Source organism: Phyllopteryx taeniolatus, chromosome 14 (assembly GCF_024500385.1).
Source record: "Phyllopteryx taeniolatus isolate TA_2022b chromosome 14, UOR_Ptae_1.2, whole genome shotgun sequence".
Classification (NCBI taxonomy): domain Eukaryota; kingdom Metazoa; phylum Chordata; class Actinopteri; order Syngnathiformes; family Syngnathidae; genus Phyllopteryx; species Phyllopteryx taeniolatus.
Window position 1 is genome coordinate 9,847,597 of NC_084515.1, and position 27,860 is coordinate 9,875,456.

The 27,860-nt window shown below is 39.9% G+C and overlaps 2 protein-coding genes and 1 long non-coding RNA gene across 3 annotated transcripts in view; 2 read left to right on the forward strand and 1 right to left on the reverse strand.

Moving 5' to 3' along the window:
* The window catches only part of fgf12a (fibroblast growth factor 12a), a 45,298-nt gene extending 37,470 nt beyond the window's left edge, over positions 1-7,828 (reverse strand). Inside the window, exon 1 of the mRNA XM_061797549.1 lies at positions 7,424-7,828. Within this exon, the coding sequence (XP_061653533.1) occupies positions 7,424-7,514 (91 nt within the window). The 5' untranslated portion in view covers positions 7,515-7,828. The remainder of the gene's footprint in view (positions 1-7,423) is intronic.
* LOC133488969 (uncharacterized) overlaps positions 1-18,023 on the forward strand; it is a 41,842-nt gene extending 23,819 nt beyond the window's left edge. The window contains exons 3-4 of the long non-coding RNA XR_009791780.1: positions 15,981-16,120; positions 16,195-18,023. This is a non-coding gene — a long non-coding RNA (uncharacterized LOC133488969). The remainder of the gene's footprint in view (positions 1-15,980; positions 16,121-16,194) is intronic.
* Positions 18,024-18,038: 15 nt separating this feature from the next.
* Positions 18,039-26,896, forward strand: LOC133488970 (presenilin-associated rhomboid-like protein A, mitochondrial). The gene is made up of 10 exons (XM_061797550.1): positions 18,039-18,164; positions 18,863-19,058; positions 22,473-22,577; positions 22,654-22,786; positions 23,182-23,277; positions 24,089-24,238; positions 24,518-24,588; positions 24,674-24,775; positions 24,934-25,031; positions 26,088-26,896. The coding sequence occupies exons 1-10, from the start codon at positions 18,085-18,087 to the stop codon at positions 26,239-26,241; spliced, it is 1,185 nt and encodes a 394-aa protein (XP_061653534.1). The 5' UTR covers positions 18,039-18,084; the 3' UTR covers positions 26,242-26,896.
* Positions 26,897-27,860: the final 964 nt, after the last annotated feature.

Consider the following 27,860-nt stretch of genomic DNA (forward strand, 5'->3'; position numbering starts at 1 on the left):
TAGCTTAGCTATTTCTATTTCTCCTTCTGTGACTATTTCTCAGCAGTCTGGATTCCCTGTGGCACCATGCTGCCTCTCACAGGTCAGTGTTGGTACTATGCCAGACATGCTGTGTCTGTCATCTCGTGTACACTCCATACTATAAGAGCTGTAAGAACCCACTTGGTGACTTTTTCCTCGTCATAAGCTGTTTCGTTCACATTTTAAAGTTTAGTTAAGGCGCTTGATGCATTTTATTCTCTATTAATCAAATGTAGTACAAACATACTTGTGGTTTCGAGCTACCCGGACTCAAGCAAATAAATCTTTTCTTGGGTAAAATTTGGTTGTCTGCAATCCACCTACTAGCATGCTGTGTTTAAATGGAATGAGAGGAGCCACTTTAGCTGGAGATGATTGAAGTTGGATGTGATCACTCACACAGCGTCGGAAACCTCCCTATTTTAGATCTGCCGGCCTGCGCTCATCCGCGAAATTACCAAAACTGGGTCTAGCCCGCCTCCACGCAGCTACGCCACTACGCCAGTCACGAATAGCTCAAGATGTTAAAAATAAGTATGTGTCACTCTGCTTTAACAACCATAATCTACAACAGGTTTCAGCACACAATATAGAACATAAAACAGCAATAAACTGAAGACCCAGATAATGACAGTGTGCGTGTGAGAGATAAAAAGAGAGACAGAAAGTGTGAGAGAGAAAGAGAGAGAGAGCATTTGAGTCGCCACCAACATAGCAAAGCCCGTTCTTTTTGCATGAAACATTTAAAGGTTTTTCCCAGGCTCAGTTTGACTTTCCCCTCAATATGGACAAATACTACTACAAATACTTTATATTCCCTCCTTACATAAGAAGTGAATATTATCTGGTAAGCCCCCCGCCCTCTTATCTAAATGTGAGATAAGAGGTACAGATACATACAGGCTTTTTCCCAGGAAGAGAATAAAGATAGCAAAAGACAAATGGGGTTTCCTCATATAGCACATGATAATGTTAGTGGCTTGTCGGTGACTTGGTAGAAAGGATGTGTCAAGACAGTTACAACAAGAAACATTGATAGCTACTGCATCCATCATTCTCAGGAGTGTTTGTGTTCAATGTGTTTCTAAAGGGTGGGGAGGCATCAGCTGCTGGTCTGGAGAATGTGGAAGGAGGTTTCATGTGAACGTGTGGGCTTTGGTGGCGTAGGGACACGTTATGAATATATAAAGAAGCCCCTTAATGGCATCTGCTACAAAGACAATTGATGTTCCTGTCAAGCCAAGAAACAACTGCAACAAACTCATGAACACCACTGCAGTAAAATAAAAATGTCATTGTTCTTCTACATGCCAAAGCCATGATGATTATTATATCAAGGTGAACATGTGCATTGTTGATTTTGAAAATGTGGAAGAAAATCAACCAGACACCTACCAAACTAAGAGTGTGGTCCTATAACACATTTCTTTATGTCTGCTGACCTCTTGTGGTAGAAGACCCAACCACAACTATTAAAAGTTAACTTTTTTCTCATCCACTGAAATTCATTATATTAGTGTCCTTGAGACATGCTGAAGCCCAGTTGTCATGTTTACTTGACAGCACAAATTGAATTCACTTTTTATATTCAATGCTCATGTGTTTTAAAGTGAAATATCCAGTTACGCGAGTATTTGTCTGCTTTGTATATCCATCCATCCGTTTTGTATGGCTCCTTTCCTCATTAGGGTCATGGGTGAGCTGGAGCCGATTTCAGCTTTGGCCAAGGGGAGAGGGACACCTTGGACTGGGTGTCAGTCAATCTCAGGGCACATAGAGACAAATAACCAGTCCCATTCTCACCTATGGACAATTGAGAGTCTTCAATTATAGCATTCTACTGTGCTGACCAGTTTTCAATATATTTGAAGACTGGATATAATTTGATCTCAATCAACGATGGCAGTGATTCTCAAAGTGTGGTACGGGTAGCCCTAGTACTGGTATGCGATCTCCCTTTTTTGCTACTGTCAAAGTACAGTTCAGTTGTATTTAACTTTTAAGTTCAATACATTTGCAGTCAATATTTCACAATAGTTTGTTTTTAATCATTTATCTAGGTACAATTCTTATTTAACTTTTATGTGCAATACATCTTAATTGAATCATTATTAAAGTGCATTTTTTTATATTTAAGCTTGCACAGTGTTAATGTTTAAACTGGTAGGGACTACATATAAGCTAAGTATTTGTTTTAGGTGGTATTCGGTGTTAAAGTTTTAAGGACCACTCAACTGTGGCAGTCACAATCAAAATGATGCTCTTGTTTCTTCTTCCAAAAACAATTTAACCAATAATTGAGAAAATCATCAGATTAATCCACAGTAAAATCATTGATTGTAGCATAATAGAAATATATTACAATTCTGCTTTTCAAATGGGTGAATCATGCTTTGAAATATACTTATATATATCAAAATAGAATCAAAGGAAAGAGCTATCAGCTGCAGTAAATCTTTGCGCTTACAAGTCAAGTTAAAGTTCATTTGAGAGTACCTTTTGAATTTGGTCTTTGCACTTATAAGGTGCACATATATCTTCTTCTTAATCACTGTGTATGACAAAATCATTACATTAAGTGTATGTGTATTAAAGGGTTCTAAGTTCAACTGTGAGGAAAATACATAATGACAAGAAGCTTGCTATGAAAGCATTGTTCCAGCTCATATCTTTTAAATATGTCTGTGCAGATGAATTGTAATAAACAACACATAGGCAACTGTGAGAAAGAGCTCAACGTGTCACTCAATTAAATATAAAACTGTTCATCAATATTGAGAATTTGCCCTTCAGTCACACCAACAGTCACTTTTTTACTGACATGATAAAAGCTGCAGGTGTAAAGTTGGCACTGCAAAGAAGAAAATATCTTACGCAGCTTTGGCATAGTGCCGGCTTTGTGCACGGCCTTCTTCATGTGCTCTTGTTTGACCCCCAAACAATGATTTCAAGTGAATATTCTTTTCATCGTTGCGGAATGAGAACAGACTTCAGAGTGCATACTGTAGTTCTTCCCGAGGCAAAGCATTTCAGACAGCACAAAACTTTGTCAAAAGTAAAAAAAAAAAAAAAAAAAATAATAATAATAATAATCTTTTTTTTTTTTAATGGGCAAAGCGCAACAAGGACGACAGAAAAACCTTCCATCCTTCTAGTTTAGCCTTTAACATGCAAACTTAGCAAAATGAACCTTTAGAAGTTCAGCGTAAAAAAAAATTGCACCAATAAAGGGAAGTGACGAAAAATGGTTGGACTAAAACAAAGTTTGAACTTGCAGATCGGGAACCCATCTTTTCATGTGACACAAATCGCACTGACACAGTAAGCATAGCTAATTTTTTAGAACCTGACATTTTGCCCAATTTTTGGCAATTTCTCACACAAATCATATGTAAGTAACAAAAAACTGCACTGAGAAAATAAGTAATCAATAGCTACAAGGGTAAGTAAATTAAGGGTTACAGCCTTATGTTTGTTTCCAGGCGCAAAACGGGTGCCCATCCAGTTTTTATTGGGTCGCCAATTGAGTAAAATGCTGTAAGCTTCTTGACTGTCAAGCGTGCAAATCTTAATTTTTGATTAATTTCTGCTGTAATAAATCGATGTCTGTTGTGTTCTACTAATTTATATAATGAGCTGACTCATGGAAATGTGATGAGAATACACCGGGTTCATCTAACAGTTGAGCGAGGATGCAGAATACAGTGGCTCTAAAAAGTGTACACACCCCTGTTCAAATGCCAGGTTTCGTGATGTAAATGAGAAGATAATATTTTTTTAAAAATGAATCATTAATGTAACCTATAACATGCAAAACCCAAGTAGAAGAAAAAATCTTTTTAACAGAGGAAGTAAAAATAAACATAATAATGTGGTTGCAAGTGTGTACCACACACCTGCCACCATTTGAACTGCCTCTGATTTAACACCAAATAAATTTCAGTGGTTGTTTTAGTTTTTTTGTTTTTGTTTTCAGCACAAACCCTTCAGGCTTCTGCTAGAAAGCAAAAAAAAAACTAATTGGGGTTCATCCAAAGTGGTTTAAATTGTGACAGGTGTGTGCTGACTGTCATTTACGAGGAGTTTGTATGTGATTTGTTAATTCTGAATATAGCCATAGCCTATTGTAGTTATAAGAGTCTTCAAACTTGTGCAACCACATTATTTCAGCTGTTTATTTTCACTTCCGCTCTAGAAAAGATTCCATTTTTTTCCAATTGCGTTATACATGTATAGAGCGCATTAATGGGGGATTTTGTTTTTTATTTAAATGCTTTATCGTGGTCTCATTTATTTTATTTCACACAAAAAAAACCTGGTGTTTGAACAGGGTTGTGTAGACTTTTTATATCCACTTTAAGGCCCAATAAAAAAAAAGTTTACATCACTTATACATATCTGGACATATGCTGTTTTTGGTCCACTTGTGCGGCACGGTGGCCGACTGGTTAGAGCGTCAGCCTCACAGTTCTGAGGTGCGGGGTTCAATCCCCGTCCCCGCCTGTGTGGAGTTTGCATGTTCTCCCCGTGCCTGCGTGGGTTTTCTCCGGGCACTCCGGTTTCCTCCCACATCCCAAAAAACATGCATTAATTGGAGACTCTAAATTGCCCGTAGGCATGACTGTGAGTGCGAATGGTTGTTTGTTTCGATGTGCCCTGCGATTGGCTGGCAACCAGTTCAGGGTGTACCCCGCCTCCTGCCCGATGACAGCTGGGATAGGCTCCAGCACGCCCGCGACCCTAGTGAGGAGAAGCGGCTCAGAAAATGGATGGATGGATGGAGGGTCCACTTGTCTCGCTGGAGACGGCTGTGCTTGATGGAGCTTCTAATTGACTGGCCTGAATTTTGAGAGCTACTTTGGCTGAATTACTGGAGATGATGACATAGTGTAGTAGAAGGTCCGAGTTACTTTAAATAGTGGGGTGTTATACAGTTATGAAATGAGGGGATTTACAAAGCAAAATATGTTGTCTCACTAATGTGGAGATAGTTATTGTGCTACTACGGATCTATTTGTGTCTTTTGGATGAAAAACTACAGGTATGTTCACAAGTTGTCACCCCAGGGATAAGCCATTGCAAAACTAAAACGAATGAAGACATACTGTACTTTTCTGAAAGTTTCACCTGGACTGCAGTCTTGATTTGAGAGAAAAACAAACTAGTTGTGATGAGAAATGGGGACACACTAGTAGTCCACATGTGTTCTTCAAATTATGTATACCATATACTGTAGTGTAATTATTCGACTGCAAAGTAACTCGATGTAACTTTTCCAGGAACAAAAAATGCAAAGGGGTTGTATATCTAATTATCAAGTTTGGGTGAGTCTATACATTTTTTATGTTGGTTGTGACATTATAAAATATTTAAAAATAATCATTGAAAATAGCTTTTAAAAAATACATTTCAGAAGTGTGTGCAAGGAAAAGACACTTCTGCAAGTGGAAGCCTTGCCGCAAATTAAATCACATAAATTTGTTTTCAGATCCTACTACGGTTTATAACTAGCAAAGGTGCAAAGCAGTAGAGCTTTACAAGCACCCTTTACTGCCACAGGAACTCACTTCTCCCGTCCTTACTAAATGACTTAGTGGTTCATTAAAGCTTCAAACGTGTTAACAAATGGATTAATAAGTTGTTTATAATGCGGGAGTAGCTCATCTGTATGGACTTGTGTCATGGAACTGAGGAGTCACGGTTCGATTCTCACAAAGAAAAAGGGCAACTGGTTGTTTGGAGAGATACTCATCTGCATCCTGACTACTGCCAAGGTGCCGTTTTGCATAGGAACTTTCCGAAGTTCTGATAAAGTGCTTTTAGTATCACTTAAATATGTACATAGATTTAAAAATGAAGACTGTATTCGTGAAAAAGGCTAGTTTTGTGGGACATATATTAGATATATTACAAGTACGCTTAACTGCCGCAGAAGGTCACTTCTGCTGTCCTTATTCAATGACTTATAGCGGTTAATTAAAGCATAAAACGTGTTAGGCGATGAATTAATAATTCATTTATAACCGCTTCCTAGCGGCACTCTTATTGGTGGTAAGTAAATAGAGAACGTAAGGCATACTTTAAACTAAACACAGTCAAACTATTCAGTCCTGTGTGTTTTTTGTTTTCTTTAACTTTCACGCTTTACAATGACTCTTCACAGTGGATTTAAAAAGTCTACACACCCCTGTTTAAATCCATGTTTATGTGATCAAGATGAATGAGACCAAGATAAATCATTTTAAAACTTTTTCCACCATTAATGTGACTTACAGTATAAGCTGTACAACTCACTTGAATTTTTTGTACATATTTTCAAAAGGTGATGCAAAAACAAACAACTGACATAATGTGGTTGAAGAAGTGTGCACACCCTCTCATAAGTGGATGTGGGTGCATTCAGATTTAACCAATCATCTTAAAACTCATTTTAAATGGGAGTCATCACACATCTGCCACCATTTAAAGTGCCTCTGATTAACCCTGAATAAAGTTCAGATGTTCTAGTAGCCTTTTCCTGACATTTATTTTCTTTCTACCTGAAACCTGAAGGTTTTGTGCTAAGAAGTACTGCAATTTGAAACTGTTCATAATTCCTTCCATCTTGTCTGAGGCCGTAGTTCCATCTGAAGAAAAACAGCCCCAAAGCATGATGCTGCCAAAACAATGCTTCACCTGTAGGTCTGGCCTGCTTTTGGTGATTAGCAGTACTTTGTTTGCACCAAACATATCTTTTGGAATTATGGCCAAAAAGTTCAACATTGGTTTAATCTGTAAATCTCCCAAACACGTGTGACAAAGTCCGTGCAGAGAAATAATGTGGCACATCCGTTTAATGGGTGGACTTCCTAAACTTTGTTGTAGTATCATGCAATAACAAAGCTGCAGAACATGACGTGGAGGATTTAAACTATTACCACTAGGGTGGTGAGAAGAGTTCTATACCAACTGTGCGGACCCCATAAGTACAGAGTGTGAGTAGTTTAGTCACCTCTGCATACTGTACTGTGTATAAGAGCATGTAGTACAGTAGTGCAGAAGTGAAAAGTTTGGCAGCCTGGGCCTTGTGGTGCCTGTCCTATACGACGCTATCAGTAGTGCTGATTGTTTTTTTTTTTGTGGGGGGGTTCGACGCACCGGCGGGTGCATGGAGCGTGGAAGAAGACTGCGGGGCTCGCCACTGACTGGTGCACACACTCAACTCGGGCCAGATGATGATGATGAGCGGTATGAGGAGAGACTCAGCCGCAGCAGTCGACTTGTTGTGTGTGCGACCAATGAAACCACTCAAGCGCCTTGCTCTTCATCCTCGCCATCACGGACCGCCCCCCCCACCTCCCACTAAGGAGCATGCAAAGCGAGGGTGGTGTGTGTGGTGGTGGTGGTTGTGGTGGTCTCTCACCGTCGGTGATAGTGGTCGACTTCGATCGTTGTCCACAGAAACACTGCAGCATATGCGCTCCTTTCTGAAGGAATGGCCTCAGAATCCTCATTGATTTGGCTTTTTGATGAGAGCCCTCCTCAATCCAAACAATAGCACAACACAACACGGCACGCAGGGTCAGGCAGCATAGCGTATACAGCCAGCTTGCCTCTCTCTCTCTCTCTCTCTCTCTCTCTCTCTCTCTCTCTCTCTCTCTCTCTCTCTCTCTACCTCTGTCTCCTTCTCTACAGCCTTGGAAGGACACAGTCTGCAGGACACGTTGGGATGAAAAGAGGCATCTTGAGGTGGTCTCACCACCACCACCTGCGCCACCTTCTCTCGTCCGTTTCGTCTAGAGAGTCGTCATCCACGCTCCTCTTGCCCGTTTCTCCAGGCAACGCAAGGACGACACGCTGTGCTCCAATTGTACGGCACCGGCAGCGGACGTAATAGAGAGGGGTGTGGGGGATCGGGGGCTGGGAGGAGGAAAAGGAGGGGGAGGAGGCGTGCTGGTGCGGGAGGTTTTGTGGGTGAGGGACGGAAGACGCGCAGCGCGTACACTAGAGGTGGCAAAAGTACTCACACTCTTATTTGAGTAGAGGTATAGATACTTGTGGGTGGGGGGAATAATAAAAGATAAATAAATGAAAATGTGTAATGAAAGTTCAAAGGGATGGATTTATGTCTGATTTTGTTATTCCCAACTTCACCTCCTTAAATATACCATTAACCAAGTGGTGCCCGAAGTTACTGACTTCCGACGAGAGTGACCTGACTTGAAGATACAAGCCTTCGTTTGGCCGTTCTTTTTTTTTTCCTTCTCTGTTTATTGTTGTGCTTTGACTTTGAGATGCGAGCGGAGTATGGTGGCAGTGAAGTCAACTTTCTTCACAGCAAGCAGCAGTTTGGCAGATAGAGAACAATTTTTTAAAAAGCCTGCTTTCAAGCTGTTTCTTTTCTTTCCCAGTTGAGGTTTACTGTCAAATTAAACATAAAACAAAGTTAATTACACATTGTGTATTTAAAACAACCACATGAATTTGCTTTTAAGTCCACTAGCTTAATGCTAACACTTAATGGGCAACGCTTTAGACGGGCTATCGAAAAGCTTCTACATACGTACATGTGGCAGTGTTATAACCCTTTAAGCAACGGATATTTGAACACAAACAGTGCAGCAACACATGCAGACACATAATATAACAATATTCACAGGTATATTCTTTATCGTCTGAAAAAGATTCAAAGGAAAATGACTAATATTATTGCAGATTACTGAGTAATTTACAGTAATTAAGTGAAACTCTTCTTTGTTTGTCTCCATGTGTGTTATACTGTCCCCTGGTGGCCAAGTCCCACACCAGAAAGCGCCGCAATGAATTCACCTTTTAAATTATTTACATTCTATTTAATTATGTTCGTACTATGTTTTTATAAAGTATATTATTATATAGTGCTATTTTCCTTTTTGTTTTATTGTGGGCGCTGGAACAGATTAATAGCATTTCCATTCATTTGAATTGGGAAAGATCATTTGAGATACAATTGATTTGAGTTCCGAGTGTATTCATGGAACAAATTAAACTCAAGGCAGCACTGTATATTGTTTACATCAAATTGTACCTTTTGGCTCAATTGTGACCACATTTGGCCAATTGAAACCCATGAAAACTACATTATAATTTATTGTTATTTGCAGGATAGAATCATACAATTTGAGTAAAATGGGATTCATTTCATTTATTTTTTAATCTTTTCTACCAGGTGAAATTACTTATAGATTTTTGGAGAAGGGAGCAGTTTCATGCAATATTCTTAATTTCCGAAAAAGGTGTTTACTGGCTCACTGGACTCTCGTAGAGCAAATGAATGAAGCAATTTTGATTTCAAGAAGTGGCCATACCCTCTGCTGACCATGGATAAAAATTACATTTTAGGCTCTCTGCCGGATGAAGAAAGACTGTACTACCAATATTATTATTTTTTTTTAAAAAAGTGGAACTGAAAATATAAAAATAAAATTTTTGAGGTTGTTTTACAGTGGCCGACTGGTTAGAGCATTAGAGTGTCTGCATCACAGTACTGAGGACTGGGGTTCAATTCCCAGCCCCCCCTGTGTGGAGTTTGCATGTTCTCCCCATGCCTGCGTGGGTTTTCTCCGGGCACTCCGGTTTCCTCTCACATCCCAAAAAAATGTGTGGTAGGTTAATTGCCAACTCTAAATTGCACGTAGGTGTGAATGTGAGTGTGAATGGTCGTCTGTTTGTATGTGCCCTGCGATTGGCTGGCAACCAGTTCAGGGTGTACCCCGCCTCCTGCCCGATGATAGCTGGGATAGGCTCCAGCGCGCCCGCGACCTTAGTGAGGAGAAGCGGCTCAGAAAACGGATGGATGGATGGATGGATGTTTTACATCTTGCGCATTGTCCAAACAAACTGGAATTTAAAACGTTAAAAAGTAAAAAAAAGAACATATTATTTTAATATTATTTATATATTATTATTTATATAATTATATTTTATATATTATTTTATAGTAATAACAATAACTCGTGTTAGTTAAACATTATGCAGTAATACAGATGTCTGTATGTGGCCAAAAATGGACAAAAACAAGCTAAAAGGGTAGTAAAAGGAAAAGAAAAAAAAAACACCTGAGGGTTAAGTAATGAAGGAAAAGTACAAATTGATTTTTGCCTACTATAACCTACTATATTTGTATGCAAATGTTGCTTAAAATATACTTCAGCTGGAAATTGGAAACATTTTGTAACAGCACATTAAGTGTAAAACACGTATTGGAAGTTTGAAGAAAGAGTTGTTTTCATTCAACTAAATACTGTGCACCAATTTCAGTGCAGCATTCACAATGTCGCACTAATAAGGTTTCATACAAGTTTGCACAACAAGCACACTACAATTCTCTCGCCAGCAACCTTGGGCTTACATGTTGTCAGTAATTTAATGTATAAAATGTTCAAAAAGGATGTTGCGGGTAAGCAAAACATCTCAACAGCAGCAGCAGAAGCCATGCAAATAAAAAAAAAGGTCAGTGAGGACTAGTGGGATTGGGTCAAGGCAAGGGAAAGTGGGAGGGGCACACAGATAGTGTGATGATGCTGAATATTCAACTCTATACTGTCCCTCTGCACAACCAATCACCATTATAGGCAAAGACAATGTATTGGGAGAGTGAAAAAAGGTGTATATACAGTAAACGCTCGTGACCCTAGTAAGGATAAGCGGTACGGAAGATGAATGAATGAATGTTTCCAATTGTTTTACAGTTCTGCTGTATAACCTTCCAAAAGCAAGATGTCCTGTATGTGTTAGGAACAAACTCTCATCTGCATGTGATGACACTGGAAAGATAAGACAGCTCTGGTTTCACCTCCACACGCAGTAAATGCCCAGAATGCCAGGTGAAAAGTTGACCTTGTAAGCCGATCTGCAAACATCCATGTTGTTGTGCTAGTCAAATAGCGTGAGGGGGAAAAAAATGCATATCATTTCATGTAAAATAAATGTGTTTGAGCGAATAAACAAACAACATTGACAAATCTGGAACGAGTTAACATTTGACTTACCATCAAGCTATTTCAACTCAAACAGTGTTCCCCGCAAGCCCTGCAGCAAATAGCAGAAATGTGCGAGTAAAGCACTACTTTTATCTAAATGAAGCTTCTCAACTCAATAGTCCACAACATTTTTTTCCTAAATGAAATGCCTCAGCTCACTTCAACTTAATTCCTGTACCAAGATGTCACAAGGTAGCAGTAAAGCATTATTTTTGTCGAAGTGAACCTTCTCGCCTCATTTCAAATAGTTCCTTAGCACCAAGATGCCACAAGATGGTGACAAATTACTATTTTTGTCTAAATGAAGCTCCTCAACTCACTTTAACAGTTTCTTGGCACCAAGATGCCACAAGATGGCAGCAAAGCACTACATTTGTCTAAATAAAGCGCCTCACCTCACATTAATACATTAACATTGTTCTTTGGTAGATGTGAATGTGAGTGCAAATGGTTGTTTGTTTCTATGTGCCCTGCGACTGGCTGGCAACCATTTCAGGGTGTACCCCACCTCCTGCCCGATGATGCCTGGGATAGGCTCCAGCACTCCCGCGACCCTTGTGAGGATAAGCGGCTCAGAAAATGGATGTATGGATGTTCTTTGGTACCAAGATGCCAGAAGATAGCGACAAAGCACTACTTTTGTCTGAATTAAACTCTCAACTCACTTCAGCATAATTCCTTGGCACCAATATGCCACAAAAAGGGCGGCAAAGCACAACCTTTGTCTACATAATGCTCCCCAACTCACTTCAACATATAGTTACTTGACATGGATAGATGTTTGAATTAACATAATGTTAAACAGATGCTGAGTGACAAGAGGGATGCCAGAATGACTCAGTATTTACAGCAGTGCAGCCCACAGTGGAATAAAACAGCATAAAAGAGACACTTAATCATTGAAACGCTTTGTGTCGTTTTATCGGGACAGTTTGTCTACACTGCTGGTTTACAGTGATAACAAATATTCGTACACCCCTACTACTACTACATACAGCCAATAATTACAGCGTGTCTGTATGAGTGGTGAATTTTAATAGTGTACTATATTCCTCAATTAGTGCTCGGGTTTGATAATTGAGTCAAATGCAGAGAGTATCTGGCATTTATTCATAAGGAAGTCCCTATTGGAGGGAAGGCCTTTATTTTTACAAGTGCTTGTGTAATGGTGGAAGCGCGACATCCTGGATGTCTTCTCATTGGTCGAAGGGAAACTGTTACTTCTGCTCCACAATGGGAATGTAACGTGAAACTTCCCTACCATCATGACTTACTTAGTACTTGCATTTCAACACCTGCCCAAGTACCACGGCTGAGTTACCAAAGCAAGACAATACTTTAGAGTTCCCAAGTTCAAGGTAAAAACTTTCCATAGGTTTAGCGGTAGAAAGTGGATGAATGGCTGAATGTAACTTTCTGCTGCACTGATTAGCTATCAGCTGTATTCAATGAGTGGACAAAGGTCAGCTTCTATTTGGGGACAGGTGTAGATTTGTTCAAGTGACAGCCGCACCACTTGGTAATCGAAGCACAGTGTCTATTAGAGCAGAAGCCAATGTTTGAGAATATACGGGAACCCATGTGGTTACAGTATTCTTCTATTAGTTTGTTTTTTTATTTCCGCTTCAGTTAACACTTGAAGTAACAGATATTTGAACACAAACATTAGAGCAACACATGTAGACAGACAATATAACAATTCTCGCATTTTCTTTATCCTCTGCGAAGAACACCTAACATTACTGTGGCTTACTGAGGAGTGACCGTCTCCATGTATATCTGTATGTCTGTATTATAGAGACCCGGGTTACCAAGGGGCCCACACCAGGAGGAGGTGCACAGTGTCCATTGAATTGAAACAAAAAAAATGTGGCAAAAACTGTTTTATTCTTTACATAGTATTTTATTACAGCTAAAGATTATAACTACTACTGTCAAAGCACTGGGCAGTGTTGTTCACACTCAGTAGCTGAGGATGATGAAGATGGAGCTTTAAAGTAAGCACGTGCTGCAGCAGCAATGTGTTCGTACGTGGCTCCTTGTGAGCACATTTATCCGACAACATATAATTTAACACACATAGCACACATGCAGTTTTGACTTAACACAAAACAGTGAGGAACTGATCCAACTGGACAAAATGAACATCACCTTCATAAAATGGGCTTGAAGGTATGAGGGTTTCTTACCGGCGTTTTTATCCCCCATGTCCCTTTGTGGTGCAGAAGTTTAAGCGACCGCCGATGCTTCCTGGACCGGATTTCGCTCCTCGCTGTTCTCGGGAGAGAAGAGCAGTTTCTAGTCAGGATGCTTGTTTCAATGAATTTAGACCCCCACCTCCCTGTGTGTCGGACACAATGAAGCACGTGGTAGCACCCTCAGCAAGGAGGTGGTGTTTGAAGGTGGACAGTGGGTTCAGGTGAAGTATCTCTCCCTCTCTCTCTCTCTCTCTCTCTCTCTCTCTTTCCCTCTCTCTCTCTCTCTCTATCTATCTATATCTGTCTCTCTGTGCACTGAGGTTGACTGATGAAGGAGCAGATTTTTTTTCTAAAACCCCTTTCTGAATTATTATGGTTTAATGTTGTTTGTGTGTCTTATTAAAGCTCGTAAGTCAATTGTACATTGTAATTGACTACAGAACAAAGAATAGGCATCCATTAATGATAGATGACTGCTAGTGTAAGTTATCACAATATTTTACAATACTATCCCAATATACACTTCGCTGTAGTACTTTTATTAACACATTATATCTCACGTTCCAGCCAAAGCATTCCAACTCATAACTGCTGACCACACGCTGTAGTGCTTTTCACAGCAATATTTAATGAAAGAATACGATCGATGGATGCCGTCCTGAGCGTCCAACTCCACATTGTGCCAGTTATTTGATGCGGCAGGAGATTTCTGATTGGTATTGTGTTCAATATATTAAGTGGGGAGGCTGAATGTGATACCCTTGTGATTATCAGTGTAGTAAAAGTAACACTAGTGGTACGCAGGCTCCCTCTAGTGGTAGGCAGTACAGTACAGTTCTGTTGTATTTAACTTTTAGGTACAATGCATTTGAATTTCATCTTTAGGAAGTGTTTGTTTTTAAATGTTTATTTAGGTACACACTTCCATGTGCAACACATTTTAATTTAATAATTATTTAAGTAGTTTTAGTCCTACATTACGAGTGCAATCTTAATGATAAAACTGCATAATGTAGCAGTGCCTTGCAGTAATGTTAAAAATACTTTTTAGGAATAAAAAACCCATCTTGTTTTTGCTGAACAATTTGGTCTACTACTTTGGCTGCACCTATCGTGCGAGTATTCTATTGACTATCCCATCGATTACTCAAGTAATGGGCTGAAAGATTTTGTATTATTTTTGTCCACTTGGGGTCACCATCCTCACGTCCTACTGTAGTGTCTGTGACTTTGAGTGCTTATGGCTTTAAAAGGCACGGCCTAGACTGGTGAGTGACGTGGGCGTCAGCGAACGAGATTGTAGAGTTGGCTGGCTGTTAACTGGCTAACCCATTAGCCAGCCTCTGACCCAGCATGAATTGTGGCCATCGGCAGCTAGTGTATAAACCCAAGTAGTTATTGTTAGGAAACAAACAACTGTTTTTAACTGTTTGTTTAAAAAAAAGCGATTAAAAGTGCAATAGTAGTTGTGTCTATTTTAACTAGCGATGGTTAGCTAAACTATATTAAATTAGTTAACATCGATATGTTACCTTTTGTTGGTTATTTTTGAGTTGAGTTCCCAAAACCTGGCTTAGTGTGTGCATAGTTGTGTTTTCCCATAATTCCATGCTCTCAACAAAAAACTCTTAAATTGAGGGAATGGAATAAATAATGAAACACAACATACACAATTCAAACTTCAAAATGTTCAGCATTTTAAAAAAATTAACTACTTTTTTAAGGATTCCACAATTTCAGTGAGAAAATCCCCAGAATAATGGACAAACTTTTCAAATATACCTCTATCCAGTAATTCAGCTTTTTATTGTCTCACATTCTACATTTCCTTCATTTCAATTCATTCTCCAGCATTTCAGTTCAGCGTCAGCTCTTCAGCATTCACATGTAATTTCTGTAAAAAATTGACTTTCTAGTTGTTTTGTTAATGTGGTGCATTCCTAATACTGTCAGTACTAAAAAAACAAAAAAATAAACATACTCTAAAGCCACTGCACGTGTTAGAGGGTGATGCTGTCATGCGTGGTAAAATAAATAAATGTGCAGTGGTGTTTTTATTTGAAGTGTCAATGTATTAACTTCACACTGCGACCACTGAGCTCACAGCACAGTAGGGAGGGAAAATGACAGAAAACAAGAGCAAGTGGGTTCATATCCAACGGACTCATTGATCAGTCTTGGAGAAAGCTCCCTGTCAGCACTTGTGGGACTCGGTGATAACAGCTCCAGTTTCCTCTGATGTCTAAAAGACATTTGCAAGCTCGTGCTGCTAAACGACATAGTGTGGGATACTTGGACCCGCAAATTTATCAGTGTAAACAGCCACAGAAGACATCATCGACTGAATGACATGTATGATTTATTTATTTATTTTTTTTTGGAATTTCGGACATCTCTTTTCCTGTCACATGATCGAGGCCCGGTGCCCTGTCCCCGCCACAGGCGAACGCTGGCTGGCGTCGCTTCACAGTGAATCGATGAGAGGACCTATGAAAGAGGACACTTGTACTAAGGAAAATAAATGTCCTGCATTTATCAGGAAATAACATGACCTCTGGCCTAGATTTTGACATCAGTTATTTAAAAAAACTGTTATACAAATATTTTTTTAACCACAGGACCAAACAAAGGTGATCACTGTTATCATACTGATGATTATCAGCTTGTTTTCAAATTGTGTTCTCCTATTACTGTCATCCTTCATGTTTCTCTTCCGCTTCACCACCATGTCCTGATCTGACCCACGGGATAATATCCTCAGAGGATATCATATAACTTGGCAGCATGTCCTTGGGCCTATACAACAGCAAAGGCACTCTTCCATCCCTTAGTTGTATATGTATATTTTAATACATGTACAAATAAGCAACTCGAGCGACCTCAATTTCTATGAATAACAAGGTAAGAGCCGGCAGCTTCTATGAGTTATTGTACATCGTGTGGTGAGAAACTAAAGCCAAGTATGTGTATTGCAGATGTGGCTTTGGAAGTGAGCCCTGGCTTCTCTGCGGACACTGCAGTGCAGCTATATTGGAACGTCTTCCCCTAATTCCAGAGTCAATGGCGAGCTTGTGCGAAGTTTGTGGAACTTGTCCGGATGCCAATTGCAACACCCAGCGCCATCAATACTGCTCACCTCAGCGAGGACTCCCCCGCTTTCTCTTTTGTTTTCTTACAAACAAACCCCGGGCGTGTTAGTTTGAGTAAATAATAATCAAAATGATTGTATATTAGGAATGTACGTGTAAATAAGTCTCCAATAACACAACAATAAGTCGCTAGATTTGCTGCGAGTCACTTTTTGAAGTTGATGCCAGAGGGCTTGGAAAAGGCACCTTTTCACACTGCACTGAGCACAGCGCATTGCACCGTGAACCAACCCATTCATTTTGTATGTGCTTCAATGTAGTGCTGCATAGGCTGGTGGCGCACGAGGTGGCAGTGACAACATCTCAGCGCATCCAGTAGGAGAGATGGTGTCAGAATGTCATACAGTAAATTGATAAAGAAGGCAGGGCAATGGATGAAGATCTTCACTACTTTGAATTATAGAAATGTGTGGTTTTAGCATTTTTAATGATAAAAATGTTTGCTTTGTCATGTGCTTCGCTTGCTCCTTATTATAAGCAAAGACAGGGCCTTCCGTTGTCACAGTAACAAACACATATTGCCGAGCTGCATCCAAAGCCAAACCAGTAGGAAAAGGCACTAGGCTCCTTTCTGTCTGGTCGCTTGGCAACCACAGTCAAATATGGGCAAGCCTGTGGCGTGGCCACTGCAAAAACCAAGTGCAGTGTGCAAGCACCTCAAGTTGGCAAAAATGAGTAGCCGCTCGCTTCGCCGCAACACCCCGGCTTCACAACCCTGGTCACCGTAACAAAAGCAGTACTTTGCATTTGGAAGATACAGAACCGCCATCCCAAAACTGTGTGATTTACACCAGAAAAAAAATGCAATTGCTACAATAATGGTGGTGTTTTGAACGCAATTTAGTCCTTCACAAAAACAGATCACAATGTGAATTAATTTATCATGAATGTTTATTAACCCGGCAGGCAATGTACAATTTTACATTTTAAACCACCATACAAGTGTAAAAATAAGTTACCCACTGTATAATGAAAACAAACAACTGTTAAAAGTAACCTTTGTTCAATGTGTCGGAAAGACACCTAATGGAAGGGGAACAAGGTATAATTAGCATTTAATACATACATGTATCATGTATACCTATTATTGGAATTTACTAAATTAATGTGTTAATAATTGATAATAATTGGATTTTATACATACATGTGTTACTCCAAATGTAATTAATTCATAATACATTCGATGCATTTTTTTGATAGCTTATTTATTTAGTTAGTTTGGCACTTTTGGATTTGGATTTGGACCTCGACAAGAGGGCAGTGCTGAATAGGTATTGAAAAAAGAGATGCTGCTTTTAATGTCTCCGCTTGATTTAATTTTGACTAGCGAGGTAGCGAATACTTTACGTTTTCTTGTTTTATTTTGACTTTGGTGTCCATCCATGTTTGAACCCATTCACAAATTGACTCACACGCTAAATCCACGTTACGGAGGGACACGAGAAGCAGTCAAACTATGAGATTATGTTTCCATTACAATAATTTTAAATTTATTCAATTGTTACTCGTGACCTCTGGAATGTTTCGGGTTTTTTTTGTTTCAGTTTATTTATCCGTGTTAATTTTTGTTTATGCAACATGTAACGTGTATTATGATAATGTTTGTTAAAACTTTTAAATAAAGATTGGAGGAGGACTAAAAGTCCTGAACGCAACACTGATTGGCTGAACCTCAGCGTGTGGGCGGGGCTACCGATTGAAATTACCAAAACAAACATGGCGTGGAGAGGCTGCATCGTGAAATGGACCCGGACAAATCTAATTTCCCCGAAAAACATGGCTTTGCGAGCTTCCAGGCAAGTCGATAAAAGCTTATAGACCACGCATGGTATTTGTTTTAAAAAAAATAACGACGAGGGAATGCTTGTGAGTGCGTGACGATTAGCTAACAGATAGCCCCTGTCATTGGGAGTCACGTAACTGTCAACATAAGAATGAGAGCTATTTACATTTATGTGTTTGCTAATTATTGTTAAGTAATTACGTTTCATGTGTCTGCTAATTATACGTTATCTCGATTTCAATCCATGTGAAGCACCTTGAGCTTGTGGTGAGTTCCATTGTTGTCATGTCATACATTGACTAGTTTCACTTTGTACTACTCAAATCTTGACATAAGCTGTTTATGGATGTTCCTTTTGATACAAAGGAACATCAACGTTTCTAAGTTTGAAATACCCCTTTTTAAAAACAGGCTCGACCTCTACTGCCAAGTGAGTTTGATATACCCATCCATCCATTGTCAACACCGTTTATCCTGGTTAGGGTCGCGGGGCGCTGGAGGCTATCCCAGCTGACTTCAGGCGAAAGGCAGACGACACCCTGAACTGGTCGCCAGTCAGTCGCAGGGCGCATATAGACACGGACAACCATTCGCACTCACATTCACACCGTCACTGAGTGGGAACTGATCCCACGCTGCCTGCACCAAAGTCTGGCAAGTGTACCACTACACCATCAGTGACTCAGTTTGATATACCCATTATTTCAAAAGGCTCGACCTCTACTGCCAAGTGAGGCGTGGATTTCGTCGTGACGCTAAGGCTAAAAGGCCAGAATCAAAGAAAGGCAACGTCAGCCAAGAAACACGCACCAACGCTAGACCCCCAGGAAGCTCCCAGACAGGACCGCCACCTCGCCCTCATGTCCCTCAGCCGAAGCTACTCAAGCCCCTGATCTTCACAGTGGGGGTAAGGCCCTTTTCAATGCTGTGTCAAATATGGTGTTTTGACGAATGCCTGGAAAATAATTATTCGTGTAAACACAACAGGCACAATGTCGGTGTGAATATTGGCTGAAAAATATTGAGACAACTGATTGTAAATTGTTTCTGTCCTTTAACTTAAATATTTTTAATTTTGAAGAAATTTATTCCTTTTCTATCCCATCTTTCCTGCCATGTTTGGTTGATTTCACCCTAATTATCTCTGCTATACTAATACTGACTGTCATCTCTACTTGGCTTTTCTACAAAGCCCCCTTTGCAAATGTATCCACCCTCTCAATCCCCTGAACCCCTTCATGTGCCAGAACCCATGAAAATTTGACTTGACCACTTTGTTTTGCTGCACTTGTGACTGAAGAACTTCATATAAAATATTTTGATGGGTGTTTGAATGGAATCATCTTAAGATTTGTAATACTGATGCTGAATCTCAGACTCCTCTTTATTTATACACTCAAGGAATTTGCCTCTGGTAGTGGGAGCTGCTCTAGTATGACAATAGACAGCCCATTTTGACAAAAAATACTTTTGCGACATAAAACATCAAAACACCTTACGAAGAGCCACTTAGCCTCTTGTAATTTAATGAGGGAAGAAGCTGTTGGAATGTCTGCTTGTTTTAGTTTGCATTGATCGATAGCGCCTACCTGAGGGAAGGAGCTGGAAGAGGTAGTAGTGACCAGGATTTGGAGGGTCCAAGAGGATTTTGCATGCTCTTGTCTTAGGTCTGGCCGCGTGCAAGTCCTCAAGGGTGGGCAGAGGTGTACCGACAATTTTTGCAGTTTTGATGGTCCTTTGCAGTCTGGGTTTGTCCTCTTTTGTCACAGCACCAAACCAGACTGTGATGGATGAACTCAGGCAGGACTGAGTCGATGACTGCTGTGTAGAACTGCCTCAACAGATCCTGTGGCAGGCCATGCTTCCTCAGAAGCCGAAGAAAGTACATCCTCTGCTGGGCCTTTTTGACAATGGAGTTGATCTAGGTCCAGATAGACTGTAATTCCCAGGAAATTGAAGGTCTCGACGGTTGACACAAGGCAGTTGGACAGAGTGAGGGGCGGCAGCTGTGGCGAGGTATGCCTCCTGAAGTCCACAATCATCTCTACAGTCTTGAGCGTGTTCAGCTCCAGGCTGTGTCAACCTCACCACAGTTCCAGTTGCTCCACTTCCTGTCGATACGCAGACTCATCACCGTTTTTGATAAGCCAGATGACTGACTGACTGGTGTCGTCTGAAAACTTCAGACTTTGAGAGCCGGGTGCGTTGAGGTGCAGTTTTTCGTGTAGCGAGAGAAGAGCAGCAGAGAGAGGACACATCCTTGCGGCACCCCGGTGCAGGTGGTGCGTGTGGATGAGGTGGTGTCCCCCAGCCTCACCTGCTGTGTCCTGCCTGTCAGGAAGCTGTAAATCCACTGGCAGATGGCAGGCGAGCCGCTGAGCTGGAGGATCTTGGAGGAGAGGAGTTTGGGGATGATGGTGTTGAACGCAGAGCTGAAGTCCACGAACAGGATCCTCGCGTATGTCCCCACGCCGTTGAGGTGTTCTAGGATGAAGTGCAGTCCCATGTTGACTGTGTCATCCACAGACCTTTTTGCTTTGTAGGCAACCTGGAAGGGGTCCAGTAGAGATCCTATGACGTTCTTGAGGTGGTCCAGCACGAGGCGTTCAAAGGACTTCATGACCACAGATGTCAGGGCGACAGGCCTGTAGTCATTCAGACCCGAGATTGCAGGTTTCCTGGGGACTGGGATGATAATGGAGCGTTTGAAACAGGATGGTACTTCACATAGTTCCAAAGAACTATTGAAGAGCTGTGTGAAGACTGCAGAGAGCTGGTCCGCGCAGACTTTGACTTTGCTTTCTTTACCCACCTTAGTGCTACTGACACCCCCATCATTTCCACTATGTAAACTCCTAAATTATCAGTTGTTGCATCTACTGATACCAATATCTTTTTATGGTACTGCCACCCCAAATCCAGTTACCCCTGTTTGTTGATCCAACTGTACATATCTTCACAATGTTCTTTATGTTCACTCTCCATATGTCTGTTGTGTGCTCTAACCAAATCAATCCCACCCATATAAGTCTAACAAACGCCACACCATCCTCCATGGAGCTAACCCTGGATACTAGACTTTACACCGATCTGATCGGTATCAGCCAATATTTAGCATTTTATGCTGATCGCCTGATCGGTTTTAATATCATAATTCGCCGACGTCACTGATCGGCTCCACAAAAGCCATTTACTCCGCGTTGCCGCGTGTACAGTATATTTGAATCCAAAAGCTAGTTTATTTTTATCCTTGTCGCGTCTCTTTTGACGTAGTACTGTAAATATGATGGTCACCGGTGCTCAGGACAGGACACAACAGCAAGACAACTTCTGAATTGGTTTTTAAAAAAACAATTTAAAAAAGGAAGGTTTCGAAGTGGCCTAGTCAAAGTCTAGACTTGAATCAGATGCAGTGGCACGACCTTAAAAAGGCCTTTCAAGCTTGAAAACCCTAAATTTTTGCTGATTTCAAACAATTCTGCAAGGAAGACTGGACCAAAATATCTCCACAGAGATGTGAAAGACTCATTGCCAGTTACAGAAAATGCTTGATTTTAGTTGTTGCTGCTGAGGGTGGCCCAACCAGTTATTAGGTTTAAGGGGCAACTACTTTTTCACACAGGGCCAGGTAACTTTGTATTATTTTCCCTAATAAATGAAATCACCATGTAAAACCAGCATTTTAAGTACACTTGGGTTATATTTGTCTGATATTTACATTACATTTACATTTGTTTGATGATCTTAAGCACAGTGGAGAAACTATGCAAAAATATAAGAATTTGAAAAGGGGGGCTTTTCACAGCACTCTACCTCTCTTCTCCTGCCTTGCCACCCAGTGTAGAAAGTCAGTACTGGAGCACCATGCAGGCAGACGACACAAACCGTGTCGAATGTTCATTTTAGTCTATGCCACGGGCTGCTAAAAAAAAATGGATGACAGTGGTTTGGACACCCCTGATTTAAACCATGCCCCCAAAAGAATTGAGAATCATTTGTAACCAGAATCGAAACGATGAGTCGGAACAGGAATCGTTCAAATTCAAAACGAAGCCCAACCATACTCTGCTCAACGTGGATTCTGAAATATATTTGCGAACAAAATGCCAGCAAAGTGTGTTGATTTGTCGGTCTTGGAAATGAAGTGAAAGGTTTTTGGAAAGGTTATGGAGTACTATTGCTAAAAAAAAGTGTACGAACCATATATTACTCATTCACTCCCATTGACGGCTATAGATGTCAAATATCCATTTTAACTGCGGAAACTTTTGTCTGGTAGTATTCAAACTTTTTGTCACGTGATGTTCTAACTCCACGTCAGTTTACAGGGTGCTCTTTCGGTGCCGCGGCCATCCTGCAGTACGAGAACATAAAGTCAAGAGTCAGAACTTTAAGGGACCAAGCGGAGTCTGAAAAACTCCTGCAGGTGAGGTCAGAATGCCAAAAATCATGATTTTTAACTGGGTTTGGATAGTCGTTGAAGCTCGTTGTTGGGTTGTCAGAGCTCTGGAGACATGGCGTACTGGCACGACTGGTGGAACCGGCTGACGGGTTTCCAACGCCAGCTCATCCTCCTCATGTCCCTAGCGGACAACTTCTGGGGCGGCCTCACTGAAGGCCAAAGGACCGTCACTGGTGAGCAATGTGAACACACCCCTGTTCAAATGCTGTTTATTTTCTGATAAAAAAAAAAAAAAAGAGATCAAGGTGTGTATACGCGCATTTAACGTGAGTTTGAATGTGATTGGTTAACTCTGAACACAGCAACTTATAAGAAGGTGTGTGCACTTGTGCAACCAAATTATGTTTATTTTTACTTCCCCTTTCGAAAATGTATTTCCATTTTTTTTAATAGTCGTACAGGATAAGCGGAACGGAAGATGAATGAATAATAGTCGTACAGGTTGCAAGTCACATTAAAAGCTTTTGAAATGCTTTAGCGAGCTCTCATTTTCTTACATCACCAAAAGCAGGTGTTTGAACTGGGGTGTGTAGACTTTTTATACCCACTGTGTTGATTCGTGGTCCAGGTATTATCCTGGCAAATGCCGTGGTGCTGTGCTGCTGGAAGATCCCCTCGCTGCAAAGGGGCTTGTTCAAGTATTTCACATCCAACCCAGCCTCCAGTGAGTATCACAGCAAAGAAGCTAATAAACTTTTATTCATCCTATCACTTTTTGCATACAATCTTTCAGCTTTAATCTTGTAACGTTACATTAGTTTGTAATATTTTTCTTGAAGTATTTTTTTTACTATAATATTGTAACATATTTTTGGTACAGTATTAAAACGTAACATCTTGTAAAGTTATGTTATTTATTTTTTATAATACTGTTTTTTCTGGTTGTCATATAATTTTCTATCAATTACTTTATTCTTGTAAAAAGTAAATTAAAATAAACAATTTCATGACTTTTGAATCCAATATCATTTTTGTACAATGACAACTTGAATCTCGTGTGAACTTATTATATATTCATATTTTTTCCATTTTGTAGTATAATTTTTATCACTAATTACAACTTTATTCTTGTAAAATCTTTTTGGGGGGGGGGACTTTTTTGTACAATATGACATTAACTTAAGTTATTTTTGCAATATTATATTTTTTTCTTGTTGTTTTTTTCCTCCCAACATTCATTTTCTAAATTATTTTCATAATTTTATCACTAAACATTTCTTTTTTTGTATATTACAACTTTAATCTAGTAAAGGTCTGATATTATTCTCGTCAGGTTATGTTTTTTTGTAGCTATTCATAAATGACAACTTGATACTTTTTATTCAAATGATATTTGAACTTAAAATCCCCATAAAGGTATTATTTTTAGAATATTATTGTATATCTCTTTGTAATATGACATTTTATTACACATTTATTCGAACGAAGTGGTACACAATTGACGCTGGGTGCTTCCTCCTCCTGTTCCTCGTCAGCGAGTCAGTACCTTCCCCTGGTCCTGTCCTCCTTCAGTCACTACTCCATCATCCACATGGTGGCCAACATGTATGTCCTGTGGACATTTTCCTCAGAGGTGGTCTCGTTCTTGGGGAGGGAGCAATTCCTCGCCGTCTACATGTCTGCCGGTAAGTCCGGCATTTTTCATTGCAATCAACACAACCTCATTCATCTCACAGAAACTTAACCGTTTTCTATTGCTAGTAATGATGCTATATACTCACTTATAATAATAAGTGATGATTCTATTCTATCCTCATAAAATTAGGACTTAAAACGGTATTTTCATAAAATGTTTTTCTTTTTTTTCTTCCGCAATTCTGACTAGTTTTCCATCTGCCCCTTAACATCAAACATGCATTGTGTTGTGAAACAGAGGCACTAACCGTCTCCTTATTCGCCTGCAGGTGTTATTTCCACAATGGTCAGCTACATAATTAAAAGGACCTCTGGACGCATCTTTCCTTCATTAGGAGCAGTGAGCACCACGTCCTCAATAATCAGTTCATGGACGACATTGTGTTTCGTTTTGTTTTTCAACTGAGCTCTGTGGTGCCCATCAGTCAGGTGCAGTCATGGCGGTGGTGGCTGGGGTCTGTGTCAAAGTCCCAGAAGCCAAACTGGGCGTCATTTTCCTGCCGATGTTCACCTTCACGGCAGCGACTGTGAGTGCAACGGTCTGATGCATTTTGATTGAACTAAACAGGGTTTATTATCTTTGGCGTGCAAGTGTGTGAATGAGAGAAATAGTCGAGTGTATGACTGAATGAATGTGTAATTATGACATATGACGGTACGTAACTTCCAGTTGGCTGCCCTTTAGGCTCTGAAAGCTCTTGTTGCCGTGGATATGGCGGGCTTGCTGTTGGGATGGAAGATGATTGACCACGCGTCTCACATTGGCGGAGCTCTCTTTGGCATGTAAGTGGGGGGGGGGAACGAGAAGATAATGTGATTTAAATCAATATTCGAAGAAGATGGGAAATTGTTGTCACATGCTGTGGGCAACAATAAATCTTGATTTTAATAAACTAACCCCCACCCACCCCCAAAAAAAGATTGTGGTTTAAATCATGCCCAATACGCATGATTGAATTAATTTACTTACAAACTCAAAATTCAGGCATATCTTATTTAAATGAGTTTTAAAGTAAAATAAATATTTTTGTAATTAAACTATTATAGCGTGGTGCAGGTAATCATGTTTGAAATTCCAAACACCGTATTCTGGGATAACAAAGTATAGGCCACCGAGCAGTTACACCATCAAGAGTCCTGTAATATTTATTGCATTAATAAAGCTATTTTTACCCATTTATCCCATTCAATAATTGGCTATTTGAGCTATTGATTTTTTTAAAAATGCTAAATAATTTTACATAATTCCAAATGTATATTGATATTTTATTAAATTAGTTAACTGATTTTGAATTTCATTTTTTAATGGTGAAATAAACAATTTTCAATAATTTTTACAAATTGTATTAAATAATGGGTTAAATGATGTACATTTTAAAACTCAAAAACAGTTTAAACATTTAAAAATGTTGTATTAAGTAATTGGTTAATCGACATTGAAAATTAAAAAAATTTAAAATAATTAAATACTTGGTTAATTTATGGTAAATGTTACAAGAAATAGTAATGACATTTTCAAAAGTGTATTATTTTATCAAATAATTGGATGATTAATTGTAATGATAAATATTACATTTAAAACATGAGAATGAATTGTCATTAAAATAAACTAAGATATTTTACATCCCATTTTAACTTTTAAAAATATGTTTGCCCCATTAAAATAAAAAATCAAATGTGGCACTCCTCAAATAAGAAATTAGTTTTAAAATAAATTTGAATGAAATTGATTAAAACAAGACCATTTATTTAAATAAAATTAACAAGACTTCAATTTTAAATCATCTTAAAGCGTGACATTGATTAACGCTGACCGAGTGTGTCTTTGTTGCCGTGCAGCTGGTACATGGCATTCGGTCACAAATTGATCTGGGACAAGAGGGAGTGTGTGGTGAAGATGTGGCGCAGCATTTGCGCTCCTGGCGGCGGCGGATCGAGTTCTGGAGGCGGGCCCGGGGTGGACGACGACGGAGGGCCACACAGGCCCAACTGACACTCGTCAAAAAAAGCTGTCAGCCATCGTCCGCTCAGGAAATGCAAGCACACTTCAATCCACAGATATGGCGCTAAATGGTGTTTCTAAACGTTACTTTGCATCCAGTGCACTGTTATTTTACATCCATGTGGTCAAAGTCGAAATGTTACCATCTGCTTTGCACATCATTATTCGTGTGTAGTATTTGTTTTGGTGACAAATAGTGCTCATTTTTATCCTTATTCCATCCATCTGTTTTCTGTAAGCGCTTGTCCTCACAAGGGCGCGCTGGAACGTCTATCTCAGCTGACTTTGGGTGAGCAGCCAATTGCAGGGCACAAAAAAGACAACCAACCATTCTCACCTAGACACAATTAAAAAGTCTTCAGTGAGCCCAATCTATTTGGAATGTAGAAAGAAGCATGGTGGGAGAGATCCAAGATTTGAACCCAGAACGTCTCGTGACTGTGAGGCAGACGTGGTAAATGCTACTATGCTACGCTGGCCCTCAAGTTAGTTCATATAAAAAAAAAAGCAGTGGGATTAAATATGACGCAATTCTAATACAGTCCTAATTCATTGACTCGCATGAAACATGACCTGTACAATGTTTTTCATTCTTGTCACAAGTGTGAAATGTTCACCATTGTATAATAAAAGGAAAACTACTGGTGCTTGCGTGTGTTTCAGTTACTGATGTACAGTGTTCTCAAAAGTATATTTTTTTTGCACTCACTTTCATGTTAATGATCAAACTATTGTACAAATACCAGACAAAACATAGAAAGTAGTTTTTAAATGTTGATTTACTATGAGGGGGGACTATTCAAAGCTACCTGGCCTTGTGTGAAAAAGTAATTGCCCCTTAAAACTTCATAACTGGTTGGGCCACCCTCAGCTACAACTGAATCAAGGTTTTTTGTTTTATAACTGGCAATGAGTCACATCTCGGAGATATTTTGGCACACTCTTCCTTGCAAAATTGTTTTAATTCAACATGAGGGTTTTTGAGTAACGGCCTTTTTTAGATTATGCCACAGCATTTCAATTGGATTCAAGTCCAGACTTAGACTAGGCCACTCCAAAACCCATTTTTGTTGTTTTTGTTTTACCCATTCAGAAGTTGACTTACTGATTTGTTTTGGATTATTCTCCTGCAAAAACCAAATGCGCTTTATTTTCAATGTACATGCACACCCTGATGGGAACCTTGACCCCACCAAGGTGGCCGCCAAGTAGGCACGTCGCTTAGCCGGGCTACTACGCCATGTTGGATGACCCTTAGGACCAAAGCGCTTACAAAGTCGAGATGAGCCCCCGATGTTCACGTTGGACAATTTTTATATTAACCACAGTGTATATTCACAATTGCTCCTTCTAAAAAATATTTGCAACATCTTTTTGTGTTTATTTAACACTTCCCGCCTCTGAGCTGGTGACGCATATTCTCTCGAGTTATTTCATTTTATAACTTTTTTGTTTGTTTCACTTAAGCATACACCGGCACATGTAAAGCTGTGTCAAATATTATGCCTTTACAAAAATAACTGCTCAGTTTTGATTGACACTGTCAGGCATAAACAGCCCACCCGACCTGAGTGACAAGCATGTTCCTAGTGTCAGCCAAATCGTTTCTT

Excerpts from the sequence above, each read along its gene's own strand:
- LOC133488970 (XM_061797550.1), top strand. The coding sequence starts at position 18,085 with ATGGCGTGGAGAGGCTGCATCGTGAAATGGACCCGGACAAATCTAATT. Across the intron at positions 22,578-22,653 it reads AGTCTGAAAAACTCCTGCAG|AGCTCTGGAGACATGGCGTA; the intron begins GTGAGGTCAGAA and ends TTGGGTTGTCAG. Across the intron at positions 24,589-24,673 it reads TCTTTCCTTCATTAGGAGCA|TCAGGTGCAGTCATGGCGGT; the intron begins GTGAGCACCACG and ends GGTGCCCATCAG.